This window comes from Balaenoptera borealis (genome assembly GCF_965194805.1).
Source record: "Balaenoptera borealis genome assembly, chromosome: 16".
In the NCBI taxonomy this organism is placed as follows: Eukaryota; Metazoa; Chordata; class Mammalia; order Artiodactyla; family Balaenopteridae; genus Balaenoptera; species Balaenoptera borealis.
The window spans coordinates 75,249,612-75,270,939 of NC_138872.1; the positions used below are offsets into that span (position 1 = coordinate 75,249,612).

Sequence of the window (21,328 nt, forward strand, 5' to 3'; positions counted from 1 at the left end):
TTCCAAACTATGGTCTCACCTTCTTCCCAACCACACCCCTTCTCCATTCTTGCCAGGGCCCCAGAGGAAACGGCCAAAGTGCCCCACCTCCCAGACTCCAGCCCTCCTGACCATGCTGCAAGTCCCAAGTGCTTCTAGGGTTCAGCTTGTGACCTACCAGCCAGCGGTGAACTCCACGTGGGCATCAAAGAAGCCGGTGACCTGGCCGGTGGCCACCTTCCAACCCTCGATGCGAGCTCGGATCAGGCCCTCTCTTTTTCGATTTCTCACCACCTTCACCAGCCCAGGGTAGCGTTTGTGGACATAATCCTCCAAAGGGGCCTTCAGCTCCTCTACAAACGACAAAACACAGGAAGGTCCGTAAACATGTCAAATGTGCATCCAACCCACTGTGAGGCCGACAGATCTTCACTTAGTTCAGAGATTGCAGAAAATTTTGCGTGTTAGTCATTTTAGTAGAAAAGTCAACTCGGTCCCAGTGATTCAGGAGACATCTCTGACTGATGTCCTTTGGGGTTTCTTTCTGACCCTCCCTCCTTCCTTGGCCAGCATTCCTGTGCCCCCACTGTCCCCTGGGTCTTGTTTATCAACTTTATATGGGTTTTTCCATCTGCACATACGCTGGTTCTCACAGAATGTGTTCTGGGAGGTCCAGACCCAGAGTCACACCCTAGATGCAACATTAACAGGGTTTGTGCTTTGGTCACAGGATGTGAAAGAAATCTTTGCTCAGCAGTAGAAACGCTACCGTGATGGTGAAAGGAAGGCCATCAGGGCTTGAACACTCCCTCCTGCCACCAGCAGGTGGTACAAAGTGTGTGATCTATATGATCTAATTTAATCCTTACAGCCACCCTAGGTGGTTGCTAGATTAATCCCATTAATTAACTAGATGAATTCCACATTGCAAATTAAGAACAGTCTTAGGGAGACTAACCTGTCCCAAGGTCACAACCTAGGAACAGAAGAGCTGAAACATGGGCCACATGTGTCTAATTCCACAGACGTAAAGGGATACCTTTGTGTACTTGAGAATCACTGTCTCATCACAAGGAAAAAAATATTTTTTTAAATTTTTGTTTTTTTATATCTATATGAGATGAGGATATTAATTAAACTGATTGTGGTAATCACTTCACAGTATATGTCAGTCAATCATTATGCTGCACCCCCTAAACTTAGGCAGTGCTGTATGTCAATTATATCTCAGTAAAAATGGGGGAAAATCAGCAGGCGTCAAAGGATGGACAGGGAAGGGTTGACAGAGAGGGGATTCTGAGATATGCACACTCCAAGGATGCACCCTTGGAGAGCCTCAGGGGTCCAGAAGCAGCCCAGCTGACTCAGATGTGAGTGGTCCACAGACAATACTTTTGGAGACATCGTCACCTCTGACCTTGCTCTAGAAAAACCCACAAGGCTGTATTTACAGACATTGTGCAGACCCCTCACTTCCTAGTTATACACAGCAATGTTTGGCAAATTAAAGCCATATATTTGCAGCACACGTAGAGGCTGCCCTCTCTAGGTCATGGCTGTTGTCCCTGGGAACGATGCAGCCATGTGACCCAGGAACAAGTACAGAAGATGGGGGGTTTAGATGGATGGGAGTGAAAGAGTCCCCAAGGGTACAGAGACATGACATAGTTCCCGTTAGCCAAAGGCATGGATGGTGGGGGAACAGGAGTGTTATGGGCTGAATTGTGTAGCCCCCCCTCCGGCAAATTCATCTGTTAAAGCCCTAATACCCAGTAACTCAGAATGTGACCATATTTGGAGATAGGGCCTTTAAAGAGGTGATTAAGTTAAAATGAGGTCCTCAGGGTAGGTCTTAATCCAACCTGAGCAGTGTCCCTAAGAAGAAGAGATGTGAACACACACACAGCCCCCAGGAGCACGCTCACAGAGGAAGGACCATACAAGGACACAGGGAGATGGCGGCCGACTGCAAACCAAGGACAGAGGCCTCAGGAAAAACCAACCCTGCCAACACCTTGATCTTGGACTTCCAGCCTCCAGAAAAGTGAGAAAATAAATTTTGTTGTTTAAGTCACCCAGTCTGTGGTACTTTGCTATAGCAGCCCTAGCAAACTAATACAGGGAGAAATTAGTTTGGAAAGGAGAAAAAAAATAGAACCTGGGTGGAGAAGGGGCAGAAACTCTAAGGAGGTACAAGGTGGTTGGGTGTTCAGACTGGACTCAGACTGCCTTGGGTTCAGAACTCTGTGCTACCTTTTACTACCTGAGTGACCCTGGGCAATTTAGCCAGTCAATGTGTGCCTCAGTTCCCTCATCTACCGAAGGGGGATGATAATACAGCCATCCCTCAGGATGTGCAGGTTCCAGGACCCCCAGGGGTACCAAACCCACAGATGCTCAAGTCCCTTACAGTAGGTCATCTGTACCTGCAGGTTTCACATCCAGGGATACTGAGGGCCGACAGCACTAGTATGGACACCACAGGGTTGTGGTGAGGATTACAGATGTTAATAAATTCAAGAATGCTCAGAATTATCCCTGGCACAGTGTAAATGCTCAACACGGAGTAGCTGATATTAAGTAATTATTTTCCCTCTTTCCCTCAATATAGGTTTAGGGCACTATGTCAAAGCTGCCCAGGGAGCCTGAGGAAGCCATGTCCAAGATGGAAACATAGGCCTGTAAACCAGAACTCTGGTTCTCAAACTGGAGGCCACCAACAGCATCAACTGGAGGGGTTGAAATGGATTGCTGGGCCCCTCGCCCACAGGTTCATTTTCAGAAGGTCTAGGCTGGGGCACCCATGCTCTGGCATGGGGAACCACACTTTGAGAACCACTGAGTTTGAATGCTTGGCAGGTAGCATTACACCCTCAGTAAGTTATCTATCGTTCGTCTTTTTGCCGGGTTTGCTATCATCTTTGCCATCATCCCAGAGCCGGTGAGGGGCCTGGTGCAGAAGCCAGGCTGTGGGGACCGTCGAATTCTTCACTCAGCCAGGTACATGGGACTGGGGTGGCCCAAAGAATTTTCAGCTTTTAGAGACCGTCTCCTGACTGAATGTTGGCTGCATTTTCCCATCTGTTCATTAAATTTCTTGGCACAAGAATGCTAGCAAGAAGGTTGGGCGGGCCATGCTTGCTTGGTTTTTCATTTACTCCCCTCGAGTGCTGGGTGGGTGGGCAGGGGATGAGGGACACACCATGGAAGGCAATGGACTGGGCAATGGACCCACAGAATAATACGGTGGGAATCCTGCTCACCCTGTAGGGTTGGCCTGGGATGGCAGGAATCTCAAGAATCTCTGTAAGTTCAGGGAGAACATTCTGGGCACTGAGTGCCAGGCGCCACGACAGGGACCTGCAGGCATGGTTGACCTTCAGCTGCCAGGCGACCTGGGACCCTGAGGTGGCTCTGCCCTATAACTGGATGTCAGCTCCCAGCCAAGCTGGTCACCATGTCTAAGTATCAAGTGCTTTCCACATTTGTTCAGCGGTTGTGACTGAGACTTCAGAGGAGAGAGATAAACAGGCATTTACAAGTTTGGCAAAAAAGAGTGAGGTTTGCTACCACTGACTGCCCTTCAACATCTCCAGGCTAGTGGGATATGGATATTAAAGTGTTTTGAAAAGTCTAAAGGGATAAAAGGATAATGCCTCATCATTTGGTACTAGCCTATGGTTGCTAAGAATAAATAAGATTTACATATAAAGCCCTTGACATGCATTCAAAATCTTATATCTAATACTAATTGGTCTATTAATATTATTCACATTGATCCGTTTTATAATACCCCATGAACAGCAGCACATCCTTCTAGCTAGTCAATATCATTTTAAACTCCAGGCACTATCATTTTATAGCAGTAGTCACCAGCCTCGATCTTTCAAGATTCAGTGACACATTGTTCCAGACACAATTGAAGTGACGCCCTGGGGTCTTTCATGGGAACACGAAGGGAGATGCCAGCATCCGACTAGCAGGGCTCAAGAACAAGAGACACTGAGAAGGCTTCATTTCCCAGTCCCTGTATGTGATTCTGGACCCAGTAAGGTATTGAGTTGTGCCCCCGCCTGGATTTAAAATCAATTTGGACACAAGCACTCCCTTGAGATGCTTACAATCTGGGCAAGGAGATGAGACATGTTCAAAAAATTCCAATATTGAGGAGCTAAGGGCCAAAGAAAAATGGTCGTAGAGGGAAAGTGTGATGGAGGGTGGGGGGAAGGGTCACAAAGGGAGAAATGATTTTGGCTGGGGGTGTCCAAGGAGAAGGTCGTATCTGAGTTAATCAGCAGGTTTGGACGTGTGCTCTCACTATTCCAGAATACACAAGCACACAGCAAAACATAGGTGTGGAACTGGATCTGCTGAGGTGACAGAGTCACTAGTGTCTGGGAGACTGGGAAAATGCCATTAATCAGAAAAGAGGAAAAGAAGAGAAGCAGAAGTTGATGGGTTCACCTGGGGACAAGTTGAGTGGCTAGCAGACCTTCGGGGGCTGACTGCTGAACCAGGATAACGGTCCAGAGTGAGAAGACAAGGCACAGAGTGTCAGGGACATGGTGGGGAGAGACAATGGCACAGGAGGGAGTGAGAGTTCCAGAAGAAGTCTTAGAACCCCACTTTGGGAAACGTGTGCATTCAAGAGGCAGGAAGCACAGCTAGAGGACAAGACAGGCTAGAAACAGCATCACAGGGGCAGAAACATATCAAGCGTAGAGTTTCCAAAAGAAGAATCTGCGCATTCATTTCATACATATTTATAGAGCGCCTACATGGTTGAAAATGACACAATCCCTGTTCTCAAAGAGTTATTCAACATCCAATGTCAAGGAAGTCAAATGAGTTAGAGAAAATGAGAGCTGAGAACAGGCCACTGATCTAGACAAACAGTAGCTTTCTGATGGGAACAGTGAGAAAAAAGAATTCCCTTCTGGATGCAGCTGGGCCCTTTGGGGACAGGGTTAGCTGAGGGAGAAGTGGATGAGTAGGACAGCTCAGGAGAGATTTCCAGAAAGGCTGGTCCTGGTGGAACAGAGTTGTGACAGCCTGAGGGCATTGGGGTGTTGAGATTTCAAAGTTGCTTTAAAGTGAGAAAAGCCCACAAGTTAACTGAATAAAAACAAGGCCCCCAGGCTCACCATGGAAGGAAACAAATCCTCAATCTGACAGCGGTAAGAAATGTCACACCCATCACCTAAGATCCTTTATCATCCTTAACAGATGAAACCATTCCTGGACATTATAACGACAGTAAGAAAAACATTTTACATAGGATTTTTCTCACCGGCAGACTCAGAGAAGAAAATAAAAATTCACTTCTGCAAAAATAAATGTTTACCTACCAATGTTATCAAATCCAATACTAAATTGGTCTAGAGCCATTTCGGAATGCTTGTGTTTCTTAAGGTCTTGGTAAGTAGCACTTGAGGGTCAAGAGGGGAAAGGCAACCACTGCCCGTGATTGCAAGGGACCAGAAGGGAGATATATCTGCTCCTTAACAATAAAAGGACTGTCTGTCACCCAGGCTTAAGGAGTAGACATCGACAACAAGAAAGTTACAAACAGTGAGAACTAAAGCAAAAAACATTGTTACAGAATTATATCCAGATCCCACAATTTCAGTGATATTAGAGAATAAAACATCAGTCTAGTTTCTTGTCTCTAAACCCTGCTCAGAAAAAAGTGTGGACATAGAAGACATCTCCACCTGCTCCCAGAACTAGTGCATGAACCTGGGTACCACACAGACGTGGGCTTGGAAGTGGCCACACCATCTGGGGTTGGGCCCCATCTGTACCTCTTAACCCTCAAGTTAACAAGTCTTGCTGATGAGACTTACTGAACGTTGTAATTCTCCTCAAGGTATGGAGACTCAAGATAATCAGTCTAAGTTTAGACGGTGTTTCTCAAACTTTAACCTGCGTGAAAATCACCAGTAGGTCTGGGGTGTGGCCCAAGAACTTGCATTTCTAACAAGCTCCATGAGGCTGCCGCTGCTGTTCTGGTGAATGCCCTTGGAGTAGCTCTGACTTAGAGCTGACCCCCTATCCAGCCCCACCTGTGATAAATCAACCCCTGTGCACAGAATAGGTCTCATCCGAACTGAGCAGACGTTCCAGAATCCCAGTGTTGGCCACCGCCTGTCTCTGCTTTTCCCACTGCCTGGGCCTTCTTGTTCCGCCTTGTCTGAAAGATGGAACCCCTTGGAGATGACCTCAGTCTACAAGGTGAGGGTTTGTCTTGCCATTTCCAAAACTGGGATCCTGATGGCTACCCCCCCACACACCACCCCCAAGAGAGCAACCTCACCATTAGTCCCTTGACAAGGACCCCTGATGTTCCTGGCTTCTGCTCTCACTCCCACAGTCTATTACAATGACAAGTGGTACAATTCTACCAACACTGCTTCTGCTGCCATCCGTGCCACCATCACCATCACAGCCACTTAGAACCAACACTTCTCCCTGCCAGCAGCTGCTGAGGTGTGGGCACGCTGCTCGCTGGGGATGCATGGGTTGTGACAGCTGGGATGAGAAAACAGCACATATGGCATGTTCCAATTAAAAAACAACAAAACCGCCTGCCTCAAAGCCAGTGTTCCTCAGAATGTGAGATTCCGCTCTACCTAGGAATCACCTGGCAGGTAGGTGATGCAGGTTCCCGGGCTGCCCTAGGCAGTTCTAATTCAGTGGGCTTCGGTGGGGTTGACCAGCACTCCAGATGATTCTCCCACAAACCCAGAACTTCTCAAAAGCACTGCCTGATTTTTCTTTCATTGTTTTTACCGTGGTTAGATACACATAAAGTTAACCTTTTTGACCATTTTAAAGTGTACAAATGGCATTAAGTGCATTCACAATGTGGTGCAACCTTCACTGCGATCTAGTTTCAGAACTTCTCATCACCCCCAAAGGAAACCTCACACCCATTAAGCAGTCCCTCTCCATGTCCTGCCCTCCCCGCAGCCCCTGGCGACCACTAATCTGCTTTCCATCTCTAAGAATTTGCCTCTTCTGGATATTTCATAAAAATAGAATCATACAAGATGTGGCCTTTTGTATCTGTAAGCCCTGGTCGATTTTGAAGGGGCGGGGGGTGACGTATTTTTTTTGAGTGTGAATTTAAATCCCTAGGCCTTACTGAAGGTCTGATTCCTTGTTCTCCTGCCCATTAGCTTTTCTGATCCCCATTCTGGTAATTTGGTTGACTGGAAGCTTATTCGCAAAGCCCCTCCAGACTCATTAAAGGGGGTTCTAGCCTCTCAGAGGGGAGGATCCAACCCTTGGGTCTGTGTTCACACCCCCAGTGTCCCCCTGACACCAGCCTTTCTCCCCATCCCTGATGGAAACTTCCAGCTCACCATACTTGGGGGCTTTAAGTCAGCAGAGGGAAAAAGCACCGTCCTTCACACAGATTCAGTGCAGCCGTTAGGCATGATGCCCTACATTTCTGCAGTGCCTTTTTATTTGAGATTTTTTTTTTTTTTAATATGTGAATCAGCCATGATGCCACCGAAAGAAAACAAAAAATAGATTTAGAACACCTGGATTTTCAGGTATGCCTGAGAATACCTTCATGCCTGAAATAACTAACCAAAACTAAAGGCGTAAAAGTGGCCAAAGATCAATAATGCACTTTTTTAATTAATGTTTTTTTAATTAAAAAAGGGAAGGGGGAGACACCTCATGCAATACGTGGGCTTCTATCTGTCAGATGGAGTTAGTTAAGTCCCAGAAACGAATCTGGGCTTTGAAGGACCTGAAGTTTATATAATCTGAAGGATCCCTTTTAAGAAAAAGACAAAAAAAAATCTCTCTTTGTTAAATTTTACAAAAACCCACGGGCCTGTGAACCACTGATAGGCTCCCTACCCCCTGCCACCTCCACACAAGTGAGGGGCCCCAATCATGAGCTTCCTTAGCTTCAAGGTGAGTACACCCTGTGAGGCGGGCTTCTTGGATGCAAAATTGCTTTTTGGCTGACAATCACTCCTTTTCGAACATTTCAAATACTATGTTTGTCTGTATCTATAATAAAATACTGATATCCCCAAATTTCTAGCCAAGCTGACTAAAAATGTCAGCTCATCATGAAATGCTCCAAAATACTACTCAGATGAGTTCCCCTCTCGTATTTAACTCGAGAATGATCTCTCTTGCAAACTCGTAACATTCCTCGAGTTTTGCTTTCACATTTACTGAATCCTAATTAAGGATATTTTGTTGTAACTGCTTTACCTCTGGCAACTCTTTCTACCCTCGTCAGCACTCTGTGAGGTAAGGGGTATTATGATCCCCATTTTATGGAGAAAGAAACTGAGGCCCAGAGAGGGTAAGCACTCGGCAGAAAGTCACACAGTTCATAAGCGGCGTGCCTGCCCTCCTTGTCATTCTGCCTGATTCCTGCGGATGCGAGGCCGTGAAAACTGAAGTCGTTCATCTGCTCGTGTGGAACTGAGCCTCGAACGTGGGAAGTCGAGGCCTGACTCAGGCTTGCCCAGGAACTGGCTCTCTCTGTGCCTCTGAAGCCCCCATGCTTCTGCTCTGGGCACACCTTTCCAGCCAGCCATCCACTGACAGTGGTTGGCCCTCTCCAGAGAAGAAGCCCCCCTGGCTGACGGAGAGGCTCCAAGGGAGGGGGTAGCCAGGAGAGCCAGCTGAACTTCAAACTCCTCCAGACAACCCCACTAAACTCTGAAGGGACAGCAGTGACATAAGAGCCACGCACCTCCCCTCCGCTGCCACGCCCACCGCTCCATTGCATGGACCTGGCGAGTGTGTAAAAACCCAAGACGAAATAAGCCAGAAGGCGTCTATACTGTATGTTTCATTCTCCGGGCATCGCTCAGCTTTGTGGACTTAAATAATGCATTTTCTGACTACAGGAGTGAAAAAGAGGTGAGGTGAGAGCCAGAAATTTTGGGAAGAATGGGGGAGATTAAAAAGGGATGCTTTTGCTGTGTATGAAAGCATTTTAAAGGCGATTCCATAGTGAGATCAAAGCAAGGAGAAAAGAAAGCAAAAGACGAAAAGAAGCAAGAAAAAAGATGTGAGGTGCAAAATACCAAGGTGTTAAACTAAATATATCACATGGAGTTGTGCATTCAGGAGAGGGGCTTTGAAAAGGAAAGCCATCTCTGCTTTGAACTCCTGTGTTAAGAAATTCCTCTCCACCGCTTCTTCCATTTAAATTTCACCTTTAAAAAAAAATAAATACAAGGAGCCCAAACCAACAGGAAAACACCGTAATGCCTCTAGGGGTGCCTCCAGATTGTTCCCCCAAATTAAGAGCATTCCCCTATCTCACCCCATCAAAAGGCAGTTGGAAGTCCAGTACTTGCAGCTGATTCTAATAATATGTGAATTTAAGTGATAAAATTTGTCTGCATCCTGGAGTGTGTTCTTCTTTCATTATGTTTCTTATTTACTGCGATATTGATTCTGAACGCTCTAAAGCTAGCAATGCTCTTCCTTGAAATAGCCAAAGTCACCGTCATTAAGGGGGCTCAGGGGGGAGCAGAACGGCACACAGGAAACAGGAAACCCTGGAGAGGACAGGGTCACAGCGCGGCGCGTGGTCACTTCTTGGAGTTTTCTTTAAGTGCAGTTGGCAGCCGGGAATGGAATAAGTAGAGTACAGCATCTGGTCAGTTTCCCCTTCTCCAGTATTTTGGGGACCTCTGTATTCAGAGCCCTGAATTCTCCAAGGTCAAAGGCAGTATGGGTCCTGTGCAAAGAGAAAAATGCTTATGCACGCTCACCAAAAAATGGTGCAGGTGAAGGTGTTAGGTAGCACGAAAATGTTCTATAAATAGCAGCTTTTATTAGGGTCCAAGAGGTTTGCAGAACCTAACATGTCTCTTCTAGCCCAGGGGGAGACGATCAAGATATGTAACAGCCAAAGACAGGCAATGACCGGTCAGAACAGATGCGAGCTGGAGGGCCACGCCGGGACGTGCTGGTTGAACAGCAGCTCTGCGGATCCCAAACCATCACCGCACCTGACGGTCACACACGGGGCACTCATTCGGACTGAAGGCTCGAAAAAGTCCTACTGATTAGGTACTCCCGGGGTGCACAGAGCAGGGATGTCCTGAGGTGGAAAAAGAATGAAAACGGAAAGGTCTCTGGGAGGGAGCGTACCTTGGGGCCACGTGCATTTGTGTATCACTGTGCTCCTACACTGAGCCTGGGGGCACCCGAGAGGCAGTGACACACCTGGTCAGGAGCATTCAGCGTGAGCTGCTGCATGATGTCAGGGTAAACAGTTAATAGGGATAATAATGGTCCCTACCTGAGAGGGCTGTTTGGGGTATTAAATAAGAGGATGCATGCAAAGCGCTTAGCTCAGTGCCAGGCACACAGAAGCACTCGATCGATAGAGGTTAAAATTATGACTCATTTTTTATCGCGTGTGTCGCTGTATACTGAAGGGAGAGTGGACATGTCATGGGAAACAATGAGATGAATCTGGTAAGGGGACAGGAGGGCTGTGGGGGAGGGGGTCTTAAACCGGAAGGAAGCGGGAAAGCACGGAGGGAGGTGACAGTTCCCAGGGAGGAGGCCCCAGAGTCCTGGTTCCAGGATGAGGATGGCTGAGTTGGAGCCCCGGCTCCTGCAAATTCTGGCTGTGCTGTCGTGGATTAAAGCACTTCTCTCTCTGAACTTGAACTTCTTTTTTAAAATGGATATCAATGACCATCTCCCAGTGTCAAAGGGCGTGGTCAAGACTCAATGAGATGCATGCTCCGTTAGCACCATGGAGTCGTGCTCAGGAGGGGAAAGGGAGTGTCAGGGCCCCTCTGCATTTGTGCTGCCCAATCCGGGGTTTCTTGACATCCTACAGGGGTCATTCACTCGCAGGCCCCCTTGAGACCAGACATCTGATGTGTAAGACAAGGAAGCCAGCGGCCAGGCAGGACCTGGCCCTCAGGGTTCGGAAGGCAGCCATCCTGCCCTAAGGGTAAGAGGAAAGGAAAAGATTTGTTCCAAACTGCGTGCAGGTGACGGGCACAGGCCCTCCCAGACCCTGCAGCACAGCCTGAGGCCACAGAGCCTCTGCCCGGCAAGCAGCCCAGAGCGCACAGCTCAAGTGGCCTAAAGGTACTCTTGGCAATGCCAACTCAAGGATCCACCTCACTTTTCGAAGAAAATAACATTAAAGCTCCAACACCACTCTCTGGGGAACAAAGGTGAAAATGGCCACGTCTGGCCTTCCTGGCGATATTTCCACCAACCCCTGGGCTTTCTTGATCCACCTCTCCCTCTGTCTCATCTGTCAGCTTCTCTGATCTCCAGTCTGGGCTAGGCTGTTCAAGGAGCCTTTTTTTTTTATCCCTCCAGCTCTGTGGCTGCTCAGCATTGTGAAAGGACGTGGTCAAGCTGTCCCTGCTCAGTCCTGTGGCCCAGCAAGATCCCCCATCTCTGACTGGGACACTCTCTCTCTGAAACTCCAATCCACCCATCAATTCTTACATGTCAAATCCCATTGCATGCCTCCCTCTCTGTGCCCCAAGCATCTGTGCCTTGAGATCCGGGTTTGCCTACTTGGCCCCACTGCTGTTTCCTCCCATCCACATGTCCAAGTTCTGACCGTCTCTCATGGTCCAACTCAGGTGCCACATCCCTCTCAAAGGCCTCATTTATTTCCCCAACTTGTGGGAACTCCAAGTGTGAATCCCGTGGATGTTGTTACAACATTTGGGGTCCATGCTGGGCCTGTCCAACCTGCCCCCTCCATTTCTGAAGACTTCCTCCACGGTTACTGGTGGGTGGTAGTTCTATGCATGACCCTGCCCTCCTGGCCACAGTTGACAGGTCCAACGAAGGGTATCTGACCCAAACTAGAGCACCAGTTCCCTTCCCTGGGATTCCCCTGGAGAGGTGGTCCTGTCTCCCTACAATGGCTGAAGCTGTAATTACAATGTCAACTTTGGGCCATCTTTGCAGCCATCTTTCCCTCCAGATGGCCTGGAAAACTGGAGGTGGCCAGCCTTCCCAAGCCAACAGGGGAACAGAGGGGCTCAGAGACAGTGGAGACGCGGTACAGAGAAACCTGGCAATGTCTGAGTGCCTGGGTCTCACTTTCCCTTGGCTCAGCCTCATGTCCATCCCTGGGGTGTATCAGCCCCTCCAGGACCTTATATTGTTGGGTTTTATCTAATGGGAGCTCAAAATCTGATCCCAGGGCAACACTCTCAACACACTTTTTGGATTACTCCTGATTCTGCAGGAATGCAACCCATTCCCCTTAGTATCATAGTCAAGGTCACCAAGACTAACACAGAAACTTTTCCTCCACTGGAGGCTGGGCTGGAAGATAAAAAAATCAATCAGATTTTTAAAGAGAGGGTGTCACATAAATGGAATAAATGACCAAAGAAGTTTGCTTGAACATGTGTCTGCCATAACTCAAGTAATGGGGCTCTTGGGCATTTATCCCAAGGAAATGAAAATTATTTTCACACCAACATCTGTACACCAGTGTTCATATCACCGTTATCTGTAAAAACCCCAAACTGAAACAACCCAAATGTCCTTCAACAGGTGAAGGGTTAAACAAACTTGGTAAACCCACACCATGGAACACTGTGCAGAAGGAAAAAGCCAATCACAAAGGTTATTCTTCAATTTACAGAACATTCTTGAAACAACAAAATTATAGAGAGGATGAACAGACTAGTGGTTGTTAGGGGTTAGGGACGGGGAGTTGGGTGGTAATAAAGGGACAGCATGGGGGAGCTTTGCGGTCATGGGGCAGTTCTGTATCTGAACTGTGGGGAATCTCACCTGTGATGAAATTGTATAGAAACACCAACACACACACACACACACACACATACACACACGTTAAACTGGTGAAATCAGAATAAGCTCTGATCATACAATTTGTGGATTGCACCAGAGTCAATTTATAGGTTGTGATTAATGCACTAGAGTTTAGCAAGATGTTACCGGCAGGGGAAACTAAGTGAAGGGCACATAAGACCCCTTGTACATTTGTGCAACTTCTTATGAATCTAGAATTATTTCAAAATAACAAGGTTTTTTGTTGTCATCACTTTTTTTAAGCCGGTTAGCATACGAAGCTTTAGCCGGGGTTCTCACACTATCTCTTGTGTAAAAATATACATACTCCTTCTTCTCCTCTCCTACCCATGGCCTAAAATACACAGGGAGGAATGTAAATGCACAACCTAATTGCGATTACAGACCCACAGAGCAAACGCTGTCACATTGCAGTGATCTGGTTGGGGACAAAAACAAGTATTATTTCCAATCAGGAAGGCTCTTTACAAGCGGGAGAGAGGCAGATGCTGTTCCAGTAAGGAAGCCTGGCCCAGCGTGGAGCTGTGTGATAACAAGGTGTCTCTTGGCTACTTTACTCAGAGCCTTGACAACACAGGAAAAGTGTTATCTTCCCGAAACACAAGACCTCTCCTATCTCTGCAATTATAAACCAAGAAGAAAAGCAAACAATGTCAGTATGCCTTCTCCAAAATCCCTTTTGAAAGCCCAGAGGGTTGAACCTTCCACTGAAAAAAGTTCTAACTTGAGCCATCCTTCTTTCAACCGTTGAACACACCAACCAAGAGAAGAGCTTGATCAGGTGTGTTTGCTCCACGGGGAAATATTAGTGACAAAGTCTACAGCCACCAAGAGCACCGAGAGACGCAAATCATGATGATTGGAGATAGGTGGTTTGGGGGACCTAAATCAAAACAACTACAGCATTGAAGCCAAGATATGTACAACAATGCCAAATACAAAAACTCCCTAGGTGATGCCAGTGGAAGTAGAAAAAAACATTTTGCACACATGCAGTTTAAAGGAACGTATTCAGCGATCCCTATAACTTGGTGTGCAAGGCGCTGGGAACGTCGCACAGAAGGAACTATGGTTCTTGCTCTCAAGGGTCTTATAGAGATGAGCAAGTGCACAGAGGCAATTCAGCGAGCTAAGTGTTGTGCCAAAGTACACACTGATGCCTGGGAGCAGAGGCCCCCAACCCAGCCACATCTAGGAAATCCAGGAGGGCTTCCCAGAGGCAGTGACACAGAAGTAGAATGTTGAGGAATAAGCTGGAGCTGGCAAATCAAATAACACCACAAGTGCACTCAACAGTTACGCCCTTTGTTATACTGCCAGGACTTGTGCTACGTGCTTTACAAGTATTACCTCAAAAGCTTGTAATTTAAACCCTGCATAAAAGCCACTATCATCCCCAATTTACTCAAGCTCAGAAAAGGTAGGTGACTTGGCCAAGACCTCCACATACTATTGCTTAAGGAAAAGAGGAAGAAAGTTTTTTCAAAAGTAGTTAAAAACTATTGACAAGACATGTATTATATATATAATCTTATGTATTAAAGATTGTAATAGTGGAAATGAAGAAGCTTCTAATATTATTTCAACTTGATGGCTAAAGTTACCACTCAGTTTGGAAGGCACAGCAAAATTCCACGGGAATCTGGACTTGACATATCCAAAAGGTGAACTCAATCCCTCTCCCAAACCTACTCCTACCGTACTCCTTATCTTAGTGGATGGCACCACCCTGCCCTGTCACCGGAGCCGGGACCCTGGGAGTCCTCTTGGACCCCTCCCTCCTCTTTATCCTCCTTCATAACCCATCAGTCCTCATGTGATTCAGCCTCAATGTTTCCAAATGTAAAATATTTTAGCATACGAAAACAGGATATTTCAAATAAGTGGTGAGGATGAATTATTAAATACATTGAGATAACCATACTTTGAGACAAGGGTCTCTAGGTTAAAACTTTCTCACACCTGATATAAAAATATGTAATCTGTTGGAATTTATTTTGAAAAGAAATATTTACCTATAAGAAAATATGCATGAATATTTGTACTTTCTAGGGATCATGAATAACTTTCTTAGGATGTTACTAAAGGAAAAGACTGATGGATTTGACTATAAAAAAATGTAAAATTTATGCTTGTCTAAAAATACTGTAAACAAATTAAAGTGAAAGCTCACATTGAGAGAAATATCTATGAAATGAATGTAAAAAGTTTTTAAATTTATACCAAGTTCTTATAAATCAATAAGATAAATATTCCAATAGAAAAAAAAATGAGTGTCATTAATGGGCAAATCCCTAAAAAAGAAATACGGTCAAAGGTATGAAAAAGTGTTCAATATCACTAATATTCAAAAAATGCAGATCTAAAAATGATATGCCATTTTTCACTCATCAGAACAGCAAAGATGACAAAGATTAATAAGAATTGGTATTGAGAATACAGAGAAAGAGATAGTTTCGTATACTTTTCATGGGACAGTACACATATCTGGAGAACAAGTTATCAATTCCTATTAAAAGGTCTTAAAAATGAGTACGGAACTTCTGGGATAAGATAATAAATTTAACTCGTGAATTGGACGAAAGTCACTGAACACTACAATAAAGGGATTAAAAAAAAATAAAATAAACCCATAACCTTCCAAGGGCAGAGAAGACACAAGACAAGACATCAACCATGAAGCTGGGGAGGCTGGAAAGCGGATTCACAGATCGACAGATGTGTCCGACCCCTCTGCTGTCAAACCCAGGAAGTCCAAGCACTCAGAGTGTGTGTGTGTGTGTGTGTGTGTGTGTGTGTGTGTGTGTGTGTGTGTGTGTGTGTACATATATATAACAATGTGAAATATTCCATTTTACTTTACAGTTCAGTGATACTAAGTACAATCACATTGTTGTGCAAGCATATTACCATCATCCATCTCCAGAACTTTTTCATCTTCCCAACTGAAACTCTGTATCCATTGAACACTAACTCCCCATTTTCCCTCCCCCAGCCCCTGGCTGCCTAATCAGCTCTTAAGACGTAATCATGAGCAGACAACAGGCTTGCAGGAGGGGCGAGAAAGCCTCCAAGGTGGGAGATAGAAACTAAATAACAAAGAAAAAAAGCACCTTCTGGAAACAGAATACACAGGGAAAAAACTGAAAAACAAAACAAGACATTATTAATATCCTCCAAGGGATCAGAAAACATATTGCTTCCATTAAATAAAAATAATACGCTATAAAAAGGAAATTTCAGAGAATAAAAATGAGGACCTGGAAGCAGAATCATGATAGCAGATATAAAAAACTGAACAGAATGGAAGGGAGATAAAATTGAAAAAGCAAATATATCAGAGCAAAAAGATAAGGAAAGGTAAGCAAGCAGAGAAAAGATAAGAAAATTGGGGGTTCAATTTAGGAGGTTTAATAATGGAATACAGTGGGAGATGCTGAAAGAGATAACTGAGAAAAAATGGGGAGGCATTATCAATTAAATATTCCAAGAAATTTTCCGAAAACTGACATTAGATTCCAGATTGAAGCCACTGGATGACCCACACCAAGGCTCATCATTGTGAATTTCCAAACTGTGCGAACAAAATGAAGATTCAAGCTTCCAGAAAGGAAAGAAACATGCAAAAGATCAGGAATCAGGACTCCTTTGTTTCTTCTAAAAAACACTGAAAGATAATGGAGCAAACCCATCAATATTCTGAAAGAAGGTGATATCTAACTCAATCAGGCCATCATTCACACAGAAGATTAGGAAAAAGCTTTCTTCAGACATGGATAATCTCAGAAGATTTTATCTTCCTTGTAATATTTCTCAAGAAACTTCTAGATGTTGAGTTTCACCAAAATCAGTATGTAAACCAAGAAAGAGAGAGGCATGGGATCCAGCATAGGTGGGGGGCAAAGGAGATCTCCAGGAGGATGGGGAAGAGAGATAGATCCACCATGGCCAACCGTCCACATGGGAGCGGTGTGGCTTGAGGCAGATGCTTTGAGGGGTATCATTACTATCTCTCCTGCAACCTGACCACACTTAAAGCTGAGGGTAGATCATCCGAATGAGTCTGGTCCCCATTCTTCCCTATAATTAGATGTTCTGACCAGAGGCTGACTAGGTTTGTGCTGGTTTTCCACGCCTGCTGCTTGGACCAGCTGAGGTCATTCATTTCATCCTTATGCTCTGACCTCCTCCTGAACGTAGGCAGTATGCCTTGATGAGGTCAGAACCAGAAAATAGAGGACACGTCATTCCATCTGTCCAGATTTTTGCCTTATACCCAGTACCTGGTTCACATGATAGCCCTGCCAGGTGCCCTCATTGGGGTAAGCCCTGTATTTCCCTGGGGTCATTGATGACCTAGCTGTCTCCCCCAGAAGAGGCTTTTATAACTCTTAGGAAAGCACAAAGGTCAATTTCTTGTTCTTGACATGGTAGGATAACGAGTATTTATTAGTAAGTACTTTTTTTTTTTTAATAAAGGAGTCAGACAAATGAACCTATTTATGAAACAGAAACAGACTCACGGACATAGAGAACAGACTTGTGGTTGCCAAGGGGGAGGGGCTAGGGGAAGGATGGAGTGGGAGGTTGGGGTTAGCAAATGGAAGCTGTTATAAACAGAATGGATAAACAACAAGGTCCTACTGTATAGCACAGAGAACTACATTCAGTATCTTATGATAAACCATAATGGAAAAGAATATTTTAAAAATGTATATGTACGTACAACTGAATCACTTTGCTGTACAGAAGAAATTAACACAATCTTGTAAATCGACTATACTTCTATTTAAAAAAGGAAAAAAAATTTTTTTAATGAAATAAAGGAGTCAGGAAAACTAAGCAAGAAGAAAAAAAGGTATCCAGATTGGAAAGCAAGAAATAAAATCATCACTATTCGAAGAGGATATGAAAGGAGAACAGTAAGTTAGTCACTGGACTGACTGAGTTTATGGTCTCAGAGGGACCCTGGGTAGGCAACTAGGAGACAGAGGACACACAGGTGTGGAGCTTGGGGGATGGCTTTGGAGGTCCCCAGAATGTGCACAGTGGAGGAGGTTGCCCAGTGTATCCTGATGGTGAGAACCATGAGTGACCCCAACTGAAGCACAAAGCCGAGGAAAAGGACGACTGAAGGACAATCAGAACACAGTGGTGCCAGGGCCTCCAGAGGAGAAAGATGCCAAGAAGGAAGCTGCCAGCAATGTCAGATGTGGCCGGATTGGAGAAGGAAAGTGCCCGCTGGATGTGGTGAGCAGTGATTTTGCCTGACTGATTTCAGTGTAATAATGCACAAAGGTACAAAGAATTGCCTCTTACTTGGGATTAACTTAGGCCAATGTCAATATTCAAGCTGACTGAAACAAACGACTTGAAAAAACAAAAACTAAAAGGGAAAATCCTTGACTTGCCTGTGTACCCAGATCCAGAGTTACCTGGCGTTATTCACACTTTCCCCAAACCAGTCTTTTTTTTTTTTGTAAGTTCTTTAAATACCTCTTTTTTCTTTAAAAAAAAATTTTTTTTTATACAGCAGGTTCTTATTAGTTACCTATTTTATACATATTAGTGTATACATGTCAATCCCAATCTCCCAATTCATCCCACCACCACCCCCCGACCACGGTTTCCTCCCTTGGTGTCCATACGTTTGTTCTCTACATCTGTGTCTCTATTTCTGCCCAGCAAACCAGTTCACTTGTACCATTTTTCTAGGTTCCACATATATATGTTAACATACGATATTTGTTTTCCTCTTTCTGACTTACTTCACTCTGTATGACAGTCTCTAGATCCATCCACGTCTCTACAAATGACCCAATTTCATTCCTTTTTATGGCTGAGTAATATTCCATTGTATATATGTACCACTTCTTCTTTATACATTCGTCTGTTGATGGGCATTTAGGTTGTTTCCATGACCTGGCTATTGTAAACAGTGCTGCAGTGAACATTGGGATGCATGTGTCTTTTTGAATTATGGTTTTCTCTGGGTATATGCCCAGTAGTGGGATTGCTGGGTCATATGGTAATTCTATTTTTAGTTTTTTAAGGAACCTCCATACTGTTCTCCATAGTGGCTGTATCAATTTACAGTCCCACCAACAGTGCAAGCGGGTTCCCTTTTCTCCACATCCTCTCCAGCATTTGTTATTTGTAGATTTTCTGATGATGGCCATTCTAACTGATGTGAGGTGATGCCTCATAGTAGTTTTGATTTGCATTTCTCTAATAATTAGTGATGTTGAGCAGCTTTTCATGTGCCTGTTGGCCATCTGTGTGTCTTCTTTGGAGAAATGTCTATTTAGGTCTTCTACCTATTTTTGGATTGGGTTGTTTGTTTTTTTAATATTGAGCTGCATGAGCTGTTTATATATTTTGGAGATTAACCCTTTGTCTGTTGATTCGTTTTCAAATATTTTCTCCCTTTCTGAGGGTTGTCTTTTCGTCCTGTTTATAGTTTCCTTTGCTGTGAAAAAGCTTTTAAGTTTCATTAGGTCCCATTTGTTTATTTTTGTTTTTATTTCCATTACTCTAGGAGGTGGGTCAAAAAAGATCTTGCTGTCATTTATGTCAAAGAGTGTTCTTCCTATGCTTTCCGCTAAGAGCTTTATAGTGTCCGGTCTTACATTTAGGTCGTTAATCTAGTTTGAGTTTATTTTTGTGTATGGTGTTAGGGAGTGTTCTAATTTTCTTCTTTCACATGTAGCTGTCCAGTTTTCCCAGCATCACTTACTGAAGAGACTGTCTTTTCTCCATTGTATATTCTTGCCTCCTTTGTCACAGATTAGTTGACCATAGGTGTGTGGGTTTATCTCTGGGCTTTCTATCCTGTTCCATTGATCTATATTTCTGTTTTTGTGCCAGTACCATATTGTCTTGATTACTGTAGCTCTGTAATATAGTCTGAAGTCAGGGAGTCTGATTTCCCCAGCTTCGTTTTTTCCCCTCAAAATTGCTTTGGCTATTTGGGGTCTTTTGTGTCTTGATACAAATTTTAAGATTTTTTTGCCTAGTTCTCTAAAAAATGCCATTGGTAATTTGATAGGGATTGCATTGAACCTGTTGATTGCTTTGGGTAGTACAGTCATTTCACAATATTGATTCTTCCAGTGCAAGAACATGGTATATCTCTCCATCTGTTTGTGTCTTCTTTGACTTCTTTCATCAGTGTCTTATAGTTTTCTGCATACAGATCTTTTACCTCCTTAGGTAGGTTTATTCCTAGGTATTTTATTCTTTTTGTTGCAATGGTGAATGAGACTGTTTCCTTAATTTCTCTTTCTGATCTTTTGTTGTTAGTGTATAGCAATGCAAGAGATTTCTGTGCATTAATTTTGTATCCTGCAACTTTATTGATTAGCTCTAGTAGTTTTCTGGTGGCATCTTTAGGATTTTCTATGTATAGTATCATGTCATCTACAAACACTTACAGTTTTATTTCTTCTTTTCCAATTTGGATTCCTTTTATTTCTTTTTCTTATCTGATTGCTGTGGCTAAAACTTCCAAAACTATGTTGAATAATAGTGGCGAGAGTGTACATCCTTGTCTTGTTCCTGATCTTAGAGGAAATGCTTTCAGTTTTTCACCATTGATTATGATGTTTGCTGTGGGTTTGTTGTATATGGCCTTTATTATGTTGAGATAGGTTCCCTCTATGCCCACTTTCTAGAGAGTTTTTATTATAAATGGAGGTTGAATTTTGTCAAAAGCTTTTTCTGCATCTATTGAGATGATCATATGGTTTTTCTTCTTCAATTTGTTAATATGGTGTATCACATTGATTGATTTGCGTACATTGAAGAATCCTTGCATCCCTGGGATAAATCCCACTTGATCATGGTGTATGATCCTTTTAATGTATTCTTGGATTCTGTTTGCTAGTAGTTTGTTGAGGATTTTTGCATCTATATTCATCAGTGATATTGGTCTGTAATTTTCTCTTTTTGTAGTATCTTTGTCTGGTTTTGGTATCAGGGTGATGGTGGCCTCATAGAATGAGTTTGAGAGTGTTCCTTCTTCTGCAGTTTTTTAGAGGAGTTTGAGAAGAATCCGTGTTAGCTCTTCTCTAAATGTTTGATAGAACTCACCTGTGAAGCCATCTGGTCCTGGATTTTGTTTGTTGGAAGACTTTTAATCAGTTTCAATTTCATTACTTGTGATTGTCAGTTCATATTTTCTATTTCTTCCTGGTTCAGTCTTGGAAAGTTATACCTTTCTAAGAATTTGTCCATTTCTTCCAGGTTGTCCATTTTATTGGCATAGAGCTGCTTGCAGTAGTCTCTTATGATGCTTTGTATTTCTGCAGTGTCTGTTGTAACTTCCCCTTTCTCATTTCTAATTTTATTGATTTGTGTCCTCTCCCTCTTTTGGATGAGTCTGGCTAATGGTTTATCAATTTTGTTTATCTTCTCAAAGAACAAGCTTTTAGTTTTATTGATCTTTGCTACTGATTTCTTTGTTTCTATTTCATTTATTTCTGCTCTGATCTTAATGATTTCTTTCCTTCTACTA

General features: G+C 44.0%; 1 protein-coding gene across 2 annotated transcripts in view; it reads right to left on the reverse strand.

The window, feature by feature from the left end:
• Positions 1-21,328, reverse strand: part of GALNT17 (polypeptide N-acetylgalactosaminyltransferase 17) — a 467,376-nt gene that overhangs the window by 222,418 nt on the left and 223,630 nt on the right. For both annotated transcript variants that reach the window (XM_082358584.1, XM_082358585.1), the window contains exon 4: positions 158-332. In XM_082358584.1, the coding sequence (XP_082214710.1) occupies positions 158-332 (175 nt within the window). The remainder of the gene's footprint in view (positions 1-157; positions 333-21,328) is intronic.